Source organism: Anomalospiza imberbis, chromosome 2 (assembly GCF_031753505.1).
Source record: "Anomalospiza imberbis isolate Cuckoo-Finch-1a 21T00152 chromosome 2, ASM3175350v1, whole genome shotgun sequence".
In the NCBI taxonomy this organism is placed as follows: domain Eukaryota; kingdom Metazoa; phylum Chordata; class Aves; order Passeriformes; family Viduidae; genus Anomalospiza; species Anomalospiza imberbis.
Window position 1 is genome coordinate 24976183 of NC_089682.1, and position 15516 is coordinate 24991698.

The 15516-nt window shown below is 44.4% G+C and overlaps 2 protein-coding genes across 15 annotated transcripts in view; one reads left to right on the plus strand and one right to left on the minus strand.

Moving 5' to 3' along the window:
* NAXD (NAD(P)HX dehydratase) overlaps positions 1-2212 on the plus strand; it is a 49121-nt gene extending 46909 nt beyond the window's left edge. For 8 of the 9 annotated variants that reach the window (XM_068180145.1, XM_068180150.1, XM_068180148.1 and 5 more), the window contains one exon: positions 1814-2212. In XM_068180145.1, the coding sequence (XP_068036246.1) occupies positions 1814-1964 (151 nt within the window). In that variant the 3' untranslated portion in view covers positions 1965-2212. The remainder of the gene's footprint in view (positions 1-1813) is intronic. The other variant, XR_010995928.1, reaches the window with a different exon arrangement.
* A 2887-nt stretch (positions 2213-5099) lies between these two features.
* Positions 5100-15516, minus strand: part of CARS2 (cysteinyl-tRNA synthetase 2, mitochondrial) — a 38176-nt gene continuing 27759 nt past the window's right edge. For 5 of the 6 annotated variants that reach the window (XM_068180157.1, XM_068180154.1, XM_068180153.1 and 2 more), the window contains 4 exons: positions 13671-13794; positions 11629-11727; positions 8022-8282; positions 5100-5264 (listed from right to left, as the gene is read on the minus strand). In XM_068180157.1, coding sequence (XP_068036258.1) covers positions 5190-5264; positions 8022-8282; positions 11629-11727; positions 13671-13794 — 559 coding nt within the window. In that variant the 3' untranslated portion in view covers positions 5100-5189. Of the gene's footprint in view, positions 5265-8021; positions 8283-11628; positions 11742-13670; positions 13795-15516 lie in introns of all 6 variants that reach the window. The other variant, XR_010995929.1, reaches the window with a different exon arrangement.

The following is a 15516-nucleotide window of genomic DNA, read 5'->3' on the forward strand; positions in this document are numbered from 1 at the left end:
CAGTCAGGGAGTTACAGTCCCTCATCTCAGCAAGTCAGGAGCTGTGGAAGCTTGAGGAGTGGAGACCTGTAGTCTTTGGGATGCTGCATGCAGGTGCACAGTATCAGATGCCCCTGGGAGTTATCCAGGCTGTGTTTGTTTACCACAAGGGCACTGCACAAGGTGCCTCAGGCTTCAAAATTCAGAAATCTAACATACACAATCTTCGTTTCCTTTGTCATTCTGGGTATCTGAATTTGCAGCTGCCTCTAAAGGAGGAATTCTGTTTTAAATAGTTAAAAGAGTGACTTCATTTTTGCATGGGGTACAGCACAGCAGTTTTAAATTGCTGGAGAGATTAGCAAACACAGCATGTGTTTTCCAGGCTCTCCTGACTTGAGCTCCTGTGGCTTTTCTAAACAGCTTGCTCAGAAACTCCTTTATTTTATAGATGAAGGAAAAGTATAATTGGCATCAGCAATGCATTGTGTCTCCTGCAGTGGTGTTAAGGTGACCCTTCACAGACACCTGCTGTACCAGTCCTTACTACCGCATGTGTTGCAGGAAAGGAGGAGCTTTTTGGGTTCAGTGAGTCAGGGCATCTGCTTGGAGACTGCACTGCAGGCAGTCCAGCCAGTCCTTCCAGCTTGTGCCTGGCTCTGGCATTTCAAAATGGGTCTGTACAGAGAGGTTTTCAAACACAGATTGTGCTGGCTTTCAGGTGTGCTAGTGGTACAGTAGGATTCCTCACTTGAGTAGAGAGGATGCTGATGTGTTTGGAATATGGTGCTTAGGTGCCTTGAGCCCAGGAGCCTGAACACAGCTCTTGTTTCAGAGCAGTATTTGGGCATCTAGGATTAGTTCTCAAGGTGCCTTAAATACTCCTGCACCTTGATGACTACATGGAAATTTTGCTTAGGTAACACCTAATTGTAAAGTCATGTCCTGCTTTGTCTGTGTATTACATTGAGATCCTCACAAAACTCTCACTTGGCAGAGGAGTCAGGAGGTCTTTAGTGTGTTCCAGGAAGCAATGCTCAGCTGAGGCTGAGCTTTGTGGGGTTTTTGATCTGCCAGACCTGACGTGCAGCACTGGCTGCTGAAGTATTCTGCAGTTGTTTAACAAAAGGCAGCAGAAGTGACTCCCATGGCCCAGCCTATGAAAAGATGCTCTGGTGGAGGTGGCTCTGGACTGTGCTGGCTTCTCTAGGGGAGGTTCAGCATTACAGATCTGGGTCTGGGTACACACTCTTGGGCAGTTCATAAGTGTGTAAGAAGCATTACAGCAGTGCTTTATCTTGTGTTGTGGTGATCACTTGCCACTGTACCCCTTTTAAGCTGATCTAATGAAGGCCCTGGAGCAATCTCTATGGCCCTGCTGAAAATCATCTCTTGTGTGCATCCCCATGACCTTCCCCCACCCCTGCAAGACAAAAACTAAATGGAGTTACCCAGAGAATGGAGAGGAAAGGGAGTTGAAAGGCTGTCAGGTGAGCCTTCGGTCTTCCTCTGAAAGAAAGCATGAAGCTTCACATCAGTAAAACTAGACATGGAACGCTTTCCCCACTTTATAAACCTGTTGGCCTTTTGGGTGCTTTGGCCCTGGTGGTGTTTCTCACTCAGCCACATGCTGTGCCATGGGTATGGAAGTATTTGATTTAAAAAATTCAGACAAAGGCTCTGCAGTGCAAGCGTCTGAGAACATGTTTGCTTAAGAGGCCTTGCTGGCAATGCTAACATTTACGGGTATAAAGATGATGTCCACCACCTTATAGATTGCACAGAAGTGTTCGGATTCTCTTCGTAATGTTGTTTTTTGTTTTTTTCCTTTCAGTCAAAATCCCTTTCTAGTGGCTGCATTTGGAGCTTGCTCTCTCACAAGGCAGTCTAACCACCAAGCGTTTCAGAAATTCGGACGTTCAATGACAGCCTCTGACATGGTTTCAGAAGTTGGAACAGCTTTTAACAAACTTTTTGAAACCTGAAGCCAAAGCAGCAAAGAGGAAAAGAACAATGACTGCAAGAGTAATTACATGTACCGTAGAATTTACATAATGAACCCTTTCAAGTGCTGTAGCAGCATTGGTATGTTAGGTAGATTTTTTTATTTTTAAGAATAGAAAAATATAATTAATGTAGATATTTTTTAAGAGTTTGGAATACAAAAATGTTTTGGCTGAAATAAGCTGTAGTTGCAGATCTGTTATAATATAATAAAACTAAACTGAAAGTATTCCTCTGTTCTTTTTGATAGTTACTGAGCAATAACTAAAGTGTGAACAGCAAAAAAATGCACTTGATATTTAGATAAAATTCTTCCACCAGCTCAACTGAATTTCTTGGATTTCACCAAGGTTATCACTCGTCATTCTTAGACCCTCTGTCTAGAATTAGCTATTGCACTTCATTTTTTGCCATGCTATTAGAGTAAGAAGCAAAACGTAAGCCTCTTTGGAAAGGGAATGCATGAGAGTTGCTGTAGATTTTGAATGTAATTAGTTGCCTTTTCCTACTGCCAGTTCTAGAGGCAGCATTCATTTAGACAAAGCATCCCTTCCTCCAATGTCTTGTTATTTTTATTTAAAAGGTTCCCCCTTGGCAGAATAAAGATACGCTATAGGTATCTTGGCAGTAAAATTCATTAAACAATAATTAGGCTTACCTGGAAAAGAAATAAGTTCGTGATTCTTTTTCTGGTCTTGACTCAATACAATGAACTTGTGAAATTGTCATTTGGAGAGGTACTAGGTGGGGCAAGAAACTCGGTGATACCCAGCAGAACTGGTTCAGCTCTCAGTGATCATGGAAGACTGAAGTGCTTCTAAAACTCCAGTTGCCTGCTGGGTTAGAGCTCAGAGCAGCCCAGCACACAGATGTGTAGGTGGACAGCGATGAACCAGTGGGAATACCAAGTTGAAGGAACAAAAGGCAGCCCATGACTCGTACCTGTATCTCCACAGCAGAGTGCAGGCAGTATGCGCTGCAAGTGAAAGGCAGGAACAGAAACAGGGTGGTCAGTGTTTGAGCTTCAGGTGCAGTCCTGAGTGCTGCATAGAGCAGGAGTTTCTAGAGCAAAAAGTGTAGAGGCTTTTACTTGATCTTTGCAGGACAGACAGACACTGTCAGGGCCACACTGATCTGGTGCACTGGCAGAGCAGGCAAGCATTAGGTATAAAGCAGAACTTCTGTGGGATTTTGCACAGTACCATTCCTTAAATTTTTGGAGACTTAGTCAAAGCTTGTAGAGATTGAACCTGATTGGAGAGGGAGGCAAGTTCATGCAAAGTACACTTAAATGGATGCTGCCCTTGACCCTCCAATCCAGCTCCAAGTGTTGCTGCTCATTAAAGCGCCGGAACAAGCACGTAACGCATCCAGTTACTGCAGTAGATGTTACCTGTTCAGCACAGCCACCCCTGTGGTGCTCTCAGCTGGAATGTGGCATCTCGCAGACCAGTCAGACTGTTCTCATTCCTTCCAATGGCTGCCTGCAGAAAGCACCTGGAATCAGAAAGCCTACTCCAAGCATTTCCCTTCAGCCCTTAGAGTTGGTATTTATGGATGCACTGTGACTACTACCTCACCCTGATGCATTTTTCTTTTTCTTTTTAAACCAGTTACCTATTTTTAAAATAGGTTTTTAAGTGTTCGCTTGTGTTGCTCTATAAGGGTTCACAAACTACTCTTAAGAAATGAGGTTTAGTGTTTAATTTAAGCAGTTTTGTAAACTGTCTGCATCTTTGGGGAAACTTAAGCTATTATATCCCCCCCTTAAATGTATTTGAGAAACCTGACTACTTTTAAATGAAATCAGAAAGTTAAAACTGATTTCAAAACAGCTACTGCCTTTAAAATAAGTGATTTTTTTCTTGTAATTTGAACATCAGTGGTATTATAATCTAAATGATGTGTAGGGGAAGCCAATCGATTAACAGAGCTCAGTACAGATTTCAACTTGCCCTGTTGGTTTTAAAGCTACACAGAAGTTGTAACTCTGTTATTCACTAATGTATACGGATTGTTACAATTTTTAAACATTCTGGAAATGTAGCAGTTTCTTTTGGTAGAAAATAAAAGTAATAGAAATTGACTGGATTTTGTTTGGTGTGTGCTGATCCCATTTCACACAGCAGCTGAGCTGCTGCTCACCATTCACTCTGTTTTGCTAGAACAACATTGCCACGAGCAAATGTACAATACCAGCTGTGTCAAATAAGCACCTGTGCCCCAGTGCTGAATGAAGAGACACCCCACTCTTCTCTGGAAGTGCAGATAATGGAGAAAGGGAGCAGAAAAAGAGCTACACATTTTATTCTCAACAGTATAAAAGCCTTTATCCTTTTGAACAGACACTTTGAAAACACACAAGTGCCTTGTAGATGAACCCATGTTCTTGGTTCTTATGTTTTTGTAAACTGATTTAAAGAAAGTGCAGGTGCCAGGTAAGTACCAGCCCTGTATCAACACAGGTGCTAGAACACAGGTCACCTCAGGTGTAAGAGAGGCTCTGCCCACAGCCACAGCAGCCATGGCCAGCAAAAAGGTAACTGAACATAATCTAAATCTAAACATACTTAATATATATACATCCTAATTTTATCTTCCCAATTCTGGAGAGATCCTGAGTGTGCTACACTCCCAGTGCTAGAGAAATCTCCTTGTATTCTGTGGAAAAGCAAACAAAAGATAACAATTGGATACTATCATATTATATGTAAAGGTTTCCCAGGATCAAGGCAGCACCACTGCAATAAGGAAATACTTCAAGGTTAAAAGTATCCCCCATTCCTATGTCTGAGAGGAACAGAACTGTCAGCCCAACAGACATAAAACTAAGTGTTTTCACCTTAAAGACAGGCCTAAGTTCTTGCCTCTGCCTTCACTATGTTTAAACTCTGTGTCAGGTCAGCAACACGGGGTGAGGGCAGATGACAGCTTTTGGCTGGGGCAGTTCCTGCAGTAGAACAGATCTATGCCTCATGGTGTTAAATCAGTGCAGCTGCTCCTGTACTGCCTTGCATTCTGGATGCTTCCACCACCTGTGCTGCAAAGCCTGTATTTATTTACCAAGTACTAGTGCCAACAGTTTTGCTCAAATTATATGCTATCATTTTTAGCCATTCTGTTCAACAGATTTTATTTTGAAAGAATTAGTATTTACAACAGTTGCTGAAGTAGCTGAAATAAAAAACAAGTCCAAGGATGAAGGATCAGCTTTTTTTCTCAGTGTGCTTCTCTGTCTGCCCTCCTTCCACAATTTCCCAGGTTGAAACAGCAGCTCTGTCCTGTAAGAGAAAGTAAGCAGGTCAGTCCTGCCCAAGTGGATCACAGGTTTTTTAACCAAGATTCACTCAGTAAAGCTATTCATCCAGTTGAGCAAAAGAGGTGGCAATACAATCTCACAGGAATGCCACTGCTACTAATAATGCTCAGAGTTGTAAAACAAAACCAGACAACTTTTCCTAGCTCAGAGGGAAGAAATACAGAGTAGAAATGTCACCTCTTCAGCATGGAATGCTGCAGCGGGGTGCAGCCTCTCACATGAGTAGCTACACTCAACCCATGCAATTGTATTTTCAAGTCTCAATGGCTCATGTTCCTGAAAAATCTCAATACATACAAATATATTGCTGAACATGTTTGATCTGAACTCAGGATAGAAGCCTGTTGATTTTAGTATCTGTAATGTGATACTGTCATATTTTTGAAAGGCAATATTACAGCTAAACTGACTATTCCATTTAGAACCAGCTGTTTGATTGCAATGGTTGAAAATAAAAGTAAATCTGAACACTGACACACGACAAAGTTCCATGAGCACTGACTCATGAGAGCAGCTGGAATTGTTGAATCTTTTTTTACATGAAAACCTTTTTATGCCTAAATACCCAGTTACTACATTTCACTTGGAAGCATAGCTTCCAAGCATGCCACAATGACAAGACACATGGATTTTCTTAATCAGTCTGTTGCAAGATACGTAAACTTCAGCCAACGTCCTTTGCAATGAGCAACCTGATAGAAGAAACCAGAGTAGGGAAATCACAAACTAGAACCTGAAGGAGAAACTACCCTTTCTACAAAGCTGATTTTTAAGAAAGTTAAGCTTCTGTTCAAACCACCCCCTTCCTGCCCTGCCTCAAACCAGGAACGGAGTTCCCAGTCACTGGATGGAGCTGAGGCTCGTCTGCTTCTGCTTCACCTGTTCTGCTGCTTTTCCACCTGCACATGGACTTCAGAAGTTGCTGGCTTGCTTGAGCCTCACGTGACAGAGGACAGCGTGTTGGCATAAATGCATGGACAGTGTGAGGCTCAAACGTTTTGTGGAAATGAGGGGCTGGGCAGAAATGAGAAATTCACGTAACTTCCTCAAGCACTTATTAGGCAAGCGGGACCCTTGTTAGGTGCTGTTTTACCAAGGCATTTCTGGCATCAGCTGACCCAGCCAGGCAGACTCATGATGAGCAAGAGGGTGGGGAGAGTCCTGCTTTGTGTAGGCTGTGTCTTGTTGCACATGTGCTTTGGTGAGCCTCCATGAGGAATTAACAGAGCTGCATCACTCAGTTTGCAGGACTCTGCGATCTGCAAAAGCAAGGTGTAAGCTAACTTCACACCTTTGGATACTTCCACAGTATCAGCAAAAAAAGCAGGAGTTCAGCTTCGGATGCTTGCTCTGTGTGCTCTAAGTCCATTTGTGCTTTGTCTTCTGGAGCAATCTAGTGTGGGGCAGATTATGCTGAGCTTCAGGTTATTAATTTTTTTTTTAAATAAATGGAATTGGTTTGAATCCTGGCTCAGACTAATTTGTGGGGTTTTCAAATGTAAATCCCCTTAAAAACAAACCAAAACAAATATGCAAAAGGATGGAGGTGGAGCTGCAGCGTTTTTCCAATAGATGAAAAGGCAGGCTGCTTCTCCAAGACTTTGTCTCAGCGCATGGTTTGGATTTGCAAACTTGCTGGACAGGTGAGTGTAGTGGGAATTTACAAACAAGTTAAAGGAAGCAGATGTTCCAGCTTCCCCTTCCTTTCACAGCTGCAGCTCACCACCACCACCAGCACCACCAGGCTCTGGCCCTCACCCCGGTTTTTGCTGGCACGCTCACTGTCATCCAAGAGAGGAGAGAGCCGACCACGCTCCGCTCTAACAGGAGCACTGACAAGTGACAGCCCTGACGCTCGGCAGCTGGAGCGGATGTGTGCTGTCACTCCCTGATGTCATTGTGCTTTCCATCCTCCCACTAGTAAAACTATGGAACCAGACTTGCCCGGATCAGTTCCCAAGGAAAGGAAAAATGAACAGTATAAACGGGATGGAGGGAGAGAATGTGGAGGATTAATCTGCAGTCAAGGAGCAACACTGACCCTCGCCTAACAGAGGCAAGAAGGGCAATGATCAAGAGGAACTGGAAGAAGCAGCACTTTAAAGAAGTAATGCAGGTCCTTGGAACCAGGAGAAGGCAGTAACGCAATAGAGGGTCTTCTCTTGAGCCAGAGATGTCACTGAGATAATGGAAAAGAACACTGGCATTCAGTGTAGGCTAAAAGTAGAAAGCAGGATAGAGAGAGGAGTGGTACAGGAACTGGGCAAAGTCCCAATGGCTCAGGAACAATTGGGAATGAAGCTGCTGAATATGGAAGAGGCTTTCTCATAAAGACTTATTTTTGGTGGGGAGTGTGAGGTAGGTAGAAGGAAGGCATTATTTTCACACGTCATCTCGGTTTACTTTCCAGTTCCTTTGCAATCTTTTTTAAAGCTGCACACATTACTCACACCATCCCTTCTGAATTGAACTTGGGCAACTTAGGCATTTCTGAATATTATGAGATTTTCAGTGGCTTGCATGGAGGCACAAGGCTGAGGGGGAGCAGAAGAGAAGGCAGCAGTATAGCCAGACAAGGGCTTGACTTCTACCTCCTGCTACTGCAGTCACACAGGGTGCAAGGCACCACGCCACAAGCTGCTGAAGGGGAATGAAGGACAAAAATATGTGCTGTCTTAAAAAGTGACTGAGTCTCACAAAGAGAGATACTGTCTTCTACCTTTATGTGGATTCCAAAGGCAGCAAGGTCTCCACGCAGACTGTCACAAGCCTCCAAGAGGGGCTTTCTCTCCTGCATTAACTGCTTCCTCTTTTCCTTCTGCTCCTGTTTGGGTTCCTCGGCTCCCGCCGCACCCTCCACTGGCGCAGCGTCGGCTGTTTCTGGCAGAGCCAGCGCGTAATGCCGGACCTTCGAGCGGAACCTCACCAGCTCTTCAATGACATTGGAGAGCACTGCAGACTTGTCTCCTCCCAGAGCCACCTAGAAATCGAACAGAGTGCTTTACAAACATCTGATATTAAAAAAATCAACTCCATCTCCATAGCAATGTGAGACTTTATCACCTCTCTTGGTCGTGCATCTTCCATATATTGGTAGGATTAAAATGTTACCATCTCACTAATGCTGGACAAAAAGTTATGGTGAAGTCACACTTGGAAGCAATTCAGCATATTCCTCCACAAGAAAGCATTTACCTTGGAGCAGAGTGCTCTCACATGAACACAACACACTGCATAACCCAAGTGGGGAACTCATCACCACAAGTAACCTCGGAGGTGCCAGAAGTGTGCGTAGCTTAAGGGATCTGACAAGTTCATGTCAGAAAGGCCTGGCAAGAAGAATCCAACACAGCAAGGGAAGCCTAGCCACCAGCTCAGACAGCTCCTTGGCTGTAAAAGTCCAAAGACAGAGAATACATCAGCCCCTTACTCTCTGTCTTTGAGCTCCAGACCTCCTTTGGGAAACACAAACCAGGAAAAGTAAGTATTTTGGCTTTAAGTCTCCAGTCCATCTTATCCTTTCTCCTTTCATCTACAAAAACCCTTCCCAAATCCACAGAAGTTTCATCTAATCCACCTTACCCAAAGTTTCAGCCACTCAAAAAAACCTGACAGACGCAGCAGCTACTGCACACAGGGTGTGGATATTTCCTGGCTGCAGCCGAGCCCCTTCCTCCCTTCAGCCACTTCCAAGCTTCCTTGGCCTCCTCTGGCTTGGCAGGAGTCTTGCTGGTCAATGCCTCAGGAAAGGAACAGACTCACTCCTCCTACAGAGTCCTGCTCCAGCAGCTGCCAGGACGGGAGCTTGGGAGTCAGCTGAAGAGGAAGGCCACTCCTCAGCACTGGCACAGCCAGGCTCCTGGTCTCACTCTTGGCAGAGACACCATCCCTGTTTCTCATTAGAGGTGAACTCCCGAAGGGGAGGAAAAGGAACAACCTCCAATGAACAAGAGAACCCCACCGCAGTGTTTTATCACTAGGACACGAGAGCGGGAGCACAAAGTGCACCAAGGCCACAGGCAAAGCTCCTGGCAGCAACATCATCTGGGAGCAGAAGAGCAGCTGAGTAATTAAAGCCAGAAGGGACTGGGCTTAGTCACCAAACAGCAGGATGGAAACCAAAAGGAGCACAGTTTCAGAGGTCACAGACAAAAAAAAAGAGCAGGAGGAGGAGGTGAGGGGAACCTATTGAAGATATGAGTGTGAAATGCAGTGAATTCCCCAAGCTTTCAAAACATGTAACCATACTAAAGAAAAAGTTTATGTGATTGAAAAGGGTAATAAATCCAAGTGCCAGAAATGCTCCACAGTAACCTGTGGCAGGATAATTACTTAAATACAGAAGGGAAAGCCACGATGATGGGAACAAGAAACATGCCTCTACAAACATCACTGAAAGAGTTCAAACCATGCACCTACTGGAGTGAAAGCCTTCAAAAAGAGGAGCAGCTTTAGGAGATGAACCAGTCTGCCACATAAAACAGCCTCTCAGGACTGATCTCAAATTTCTGGCCCTTGCTTACTCCAAAGATGCACCTGCAATACACTCAACACTCTGCACTCTCTGGGAGAGCAAAAGCTTCCAAGCTCTAAAACAGGCACGATGGTTTTCACTCATCACCTTTCCAGATGGATTCATGTTACTTCCCTGTGGATAAGATCTTCTCTTGCCAATGCAGAGAGAGACAGGCTCTCTTATTGTAATACACTCACTAGACTGAGATGAGACATTCCTTAGCATCCCCACTGATGACTTCAGAAGCACAGGCAGCTACATTAGGCTGATTAGCTGAGATGAATCCCAGCCCAGGAGCAAGACAGACCCACAGGCTACTTGCAAACATCCAAATGGGGAGGCCCCAACACCGCTGCCTGTATCCTCTGCACTGTCAGCACCGCAGTGTCCAGGCCAGGCAGCCCTCTCCCACACATGCCAGGACCCACTGTGGTCAGGGACTGCTCCTGGCAAGCTGCATGCCTGGGGCTACCTGGCTAAATGGCAAGAAAGGCTGGATGCTGAGCTGTTCTGGCTGGTCTCAGAGCCAGGGAACAATCCCTACACTATTTTATTTACTAAATTGTGGTAGCCCATGGACCTTTCTGATGAAGATTTTGACAGATTTGTTTACTGGAAGCTGAAAGAGCAGAGGAACAGAGAGGAGTCTGATGAGCTGCTCCTTTCTTCCTGCTTATCTCAGACCAGCATCTTCTGTTGATCTTCCTGCCACACAGAGAAAGGACTAGCCCAGCCTAAAACAAAGGAAAGCATTCAGATACTTGTTTCAGCAAAAATATAGGTGCAGCAGACGCTTGCATACAGACAGCCCAGAATCTGGAGGAGTGACTTTGCCATCCAGCTAGCAAAAAAATATAAGTGTTTAGTATGCCACTAAAAATTAACATGCAAACTATAGGCTGTGAGGAGTAACACACAGCCAAATCACATCCAAACACTGTTTTGAAAAAAAATTTGTGAGAAAATCTATGGAGGCAAACTAAATAAATGCATTTACCACTATACTGCCTGATTTTCAAAGGATGAATAATGTTACATTTTCTAACTCTCTTCTCCCCCTCCCCAAAATAACTGTTCTGTTTTGCAGAACAGTTTCTCTACAGAAAAGTTTTCCTCTACTTTGCATTCAGCTCCATATTTGAACAGGAAAGGAGCAAATAACAGTCTGCTATTCTCCAGCACCTTGTGTCATTTTAAATGCTTCCATACATTGGGATATCACCTCCATACTGATGACTCTCTTTCCCATTCAGTACTTTGCTTTGAGCTTTACTCTCCTTTTTTGCCTCTGCCCATTCCTATTTTTCCAATAACTAGTTATGTAAGCTCATTGTCCTCCCCTCCCCATATACCCTCTATGGCTCAAGGCAGAGCAACCCCTTCCCCTGGCTTTCTGCAGAGGAGTGGGACCCCTCACAACTGCAAATATTCACACAGCTATAGAAGCCAGCCTGGATGCAACCATCAGGAGGAAGAGGAAAGGCTGGGGAAAGCCAGACACATAACAGGACAATTTAAAGGCCTCCAATGGTAACTTTTTCTTGTTTTATTCCTCAGTCTTTTATTTCCACAGCAAAATCGGTGCAGAAGTCACACAGGAGTACCTCCAAGAACTAAAAAGCCCACACTTTGTTCCACCTACTCATACACTCTTTTAAAACATCACAGGAGAAACTGCAAGCAGTGCAGAAAGGTTTACTAAAACCATAAATAACTTTGTTACATCTGATGCTTTCAGAAAGCACTCTATGAAACATAACACTGGGGCTGCTACCATGTCCTCGAACACACAGAAGAGATATTTCATTACCTGTCTTTCTCCAAAGGACATCCCAAGGGCATTGAAAAAGCCTTCAATATAGGAAATAATGCTTCCATACACAACAGAGCTTCTAGGAGATCCAGCATCCTGTTTAGAAAACACTCAAAAGAGATTGCCCAGTCAATACATATTACAGAACCCAGCATCTTTTTGCAGCCTAGTCCACAAGGGAAAACTACTCCTAATTATAAAGATCTACCTCCATCAGGAACACCTGCCCAGACAAGCAATCTTACAGAGATACAAAAGCACCTCACAGCACAAAGGGAAGGGATTTAAGTAAACAAGGGAAGGGAAGAGCTTATCACCAGCCTGCGCAGCAAGAAGAGATGCGAGAAGCTGCCACGCATTACATGTGTGCAGTAAATTAGAACTAAAAATAGCACTTCTGGGCATGAAAGGGCTGTGAGTATGGAAACAAAATAAAAATAACAAAATCCCACATTCATGGACACTTATAATATAAAAGATTAAAAACAAATTCTTTTGAGTATCTTACTGATTTGATCCATGTGGAGACTGCTTTGAGATAGTGTATGGCATTTTGTTATGCCCTGGTAGCACCAGCAATCAGCAGCAGCAGCAATAAAATAAGGATTAAATGACAGACTGAGAAGCAATTTAAGGGACTAACCCTTGCCTAAAAAATATGAGTGATGACATGCACAAGCAAATCAGCAGCTGATACTGGATTTTATCTGACATCTTCACTAGGGCCTGAGATAAGCTATAGTCTAAAATGTATAGGACGATCTGAACTGGGAGGAGCTGGAGCACGCCACTGGGAGAAAGGAATAGGAGTGTGCCATCTAAGGTGAGAAATGCTTAGCAGGAAGGCTAAAGAGAAGAATAAGTAGTTATGTGGATTTACTCACAGTTCTTAAGCAGAAAAACTACACTAGTAATAAAGAGGGAACACTCCAGACAGCTGGGCTGTACCCAGAAAAGCTTCACCACCTTAACCAGAAATCTGAGTCAGCTGCCCCACAAATATCCCATCCCATTCTCAACAAAATGACTGACAGGAGGAATTCAGGGGGAACAAGCAGTGACTGACAAAATGGGGGTAGTTGTATCTAGGAGTGGCAATGCCATTACAGATCCCTGCTGCAAAGTGTTTCAGGTCAGAGATTCGCTCAGATTGTAAAGATCATTTGTAAAGATAAGGCTAAGGCTAATCTGTAAAGATTCGCTCATTTGTAAAGACAAGGCTAAGGACAAAATTGAAAGCCAATGCCAAAATAGGGCCAGAGTGAGGCAGGATTTCTAAACCAACAGGCTAATTCTCTCTTAAAACCAGTTATTACCATGTACACAACATTTCTTTTATTACACAAACATAGTAAACGTGACAACACCACTACTCAAGAAGTTCAGCAACAAGGGTGAGGTGCTCACCTTAAGTGACAAAGGGAGCTGTTGGTAAATGGAAAACCCAGAAGTGCTTCAGATAGTCAAGTCTTGTCCTTAACCAGATCCTTTGTGTCAGCATGAGAGATCTTAACAGGGTCTTAATTTGCCAAAAGCCATCTGAAGACAGACTCATGCTGATGCCATTTACAGTCTGCCGACTGCAGAAGCCACTTAGTCCCAGTGCTGAACTCACCACCAAGACTGTCCAGTGCACCTGGGGCTGCCGGCCAAAGCCCCTGCAGCAAACACCCCCCACCACTTCCCAGTTTAGCCTAATTTCTGTGCATGGATATTAAGCAAAGAAGCAGGGTAAGAACACAGAACCAGCACTAAAATTATCAGCATGTCACAACGGCTTCAGGCCTTTCAAAAGCCCTAGGTATAAATAACATAGGGCAGCAGGAAAGAAACAACCTCTGGACACAACAGAGCACAAAACAATAGCCATGCACAATCCCTGTGATAGTGTCAGGACAAATGGGCTCCATTAAGGTAAAAAATTTATGGAGCTTTGTTTCTGCTGGTTTCTTACGTGAACAATAAACTAATCTGTCTGCATTAAGCAGTAGGACAGTGGACAGCTGTCATTTTCTGATCTCTGTATCCTAATGGGTTACCTTAGTAACAGCCTTAAGCTGTCTGTTGCCATGGTGAATGAGGTCCATAATTGCTGCAACAGCCCTGGAGGTGTCAAAGTCATCTGCAAACGCAGCCTTCACGGTTACTTTTGTGTTGGCTAGCCTTCAAAAAGAAAAGGTAACATTTAAGATAAAACAAACAAGATGCTAGCAGTATGCTGAATTCATCAGCCATTCAGCCAGAAGGAGTCACCGAAAGGACACTGCCATCTCCTTCCCAGCTGTCCTGTGATGGACAGTGCTGCACTCATCAAGGAGAATACATCTTTCTGCTGTGAAGGGAAAAATTTGATCCATGTCAAAATCCTAAGTGTTACATCCATTCAATAAATATACATGGCTAATCAGAGGGGCCAACAACAACAGAGCAAAGTTTGCCTTAAATCATTCAAAAACAGATGGAAAATGAGACTGATATTAAGCATATCAAAGATCTTACTGAGTTCTGTTTTTTTTTTTTTTTCCAGCAGCCCATTAATCATGCTAACAGCATGTTTCTCTTCCAAATGCACATCACAGGCAGCTCTCCAATGCCTGGCAAGAAAGCTGTCCTGGGGTTGGCCAAGAATCCTGTTGTCAAGATCCGACTCAGAACCAAGCACTGCCTCCTCATTTTCCAGGAGAGCCCAATCCCAAGGGATTCCACTCACCATGGCCCAGATGGAAAGGTCCAGTGGGACCATTTGTGTTACAGTGCCAAAAGCCAGTGGGCAACCAGCACTGATCGCCACAGAACCAGCACCACCAGCTGCAGCCACTTGGAGAGGGAGATGAGGAGAGCAGCAGGGATAAATGGGGAGCTACAAAAGCTGCTGGCAGTGTGCTCCCATACACAGCCAGGCGAACCAGAGCTTGACAGCGCTGGGCCAAGGATGCCATTTCCCAAAAAAGTCCAAGGAGCAGGGGAACCTCAAGCTGTCCTAGCATCTCTGGGGCTCTCCTGAGCCTTACTTTGCCTGTTTCTGGTTTTTTTTTTTTTTTTTTTTTTTTTTTTTGCCTGGAATGCCTACCTCCTCTCAGATACTGGATGGCTGCTGATCTAATTCATTCCTCCCAACACTTTTCCCGGCAAGCTTACCCCTCTCCACTGAGTATCTAACACTTCACTAATTAAGAGCTTTGTTTCATTTTGGTTGTTTTTACACCTAGGAATACACAAGTTGTGCCCTCCCATACATCCCCTACTGATTATCCATTTCGACTTCCTCACGCCTCTCAGCTTTATCTTGCACCAACAGATCTCCTGCAACCTCCTGCTGAAGGATTTGCTTATGCCAAATACCACAGCTAGTTAATGCAACTCACTTTCCTGTAATGTACTCCAGTGCCCCTTGCAAGCCTCAGTCAGTGCAGCCACAAGCTTCCCCAACAGTGAGGTACCTGGGCCACATGGAAGCCGTCTCTCATCTCTACAGTACAGACTGTCTCCCCTCTGATTCTACACCCCAGAGCTGCCTGCACTAACATTGCTTCAGGGCACTCAATGCCCTTCCTACCCTGACTCCGTGCTCCTGCTCTCAGCTTTGCACCCAAGACACAGCACACCTCAGTCCTGAAGATAATCTTGTTTTCATAATGGACTCCAAAGGATTCTCCTCACCACTGTCAGGGTCACAATTTTAATTGCTTCCTTCCCTGTGACATCCCTGCCCATGGCCAATCTCTCAGTAGCCCCTTCTCTCCTCTGCTGCACACCACAGTGCCAGCCAGCTTGATTACAAATTCACATGTCCAAGGTGTGTCACTCTCCAGTCATCCTCTTCCTTCTCCAGTCACTACTGCCCAGCTCTACTTACGAACTGGGGAGCCTCACAACTGCCATAGC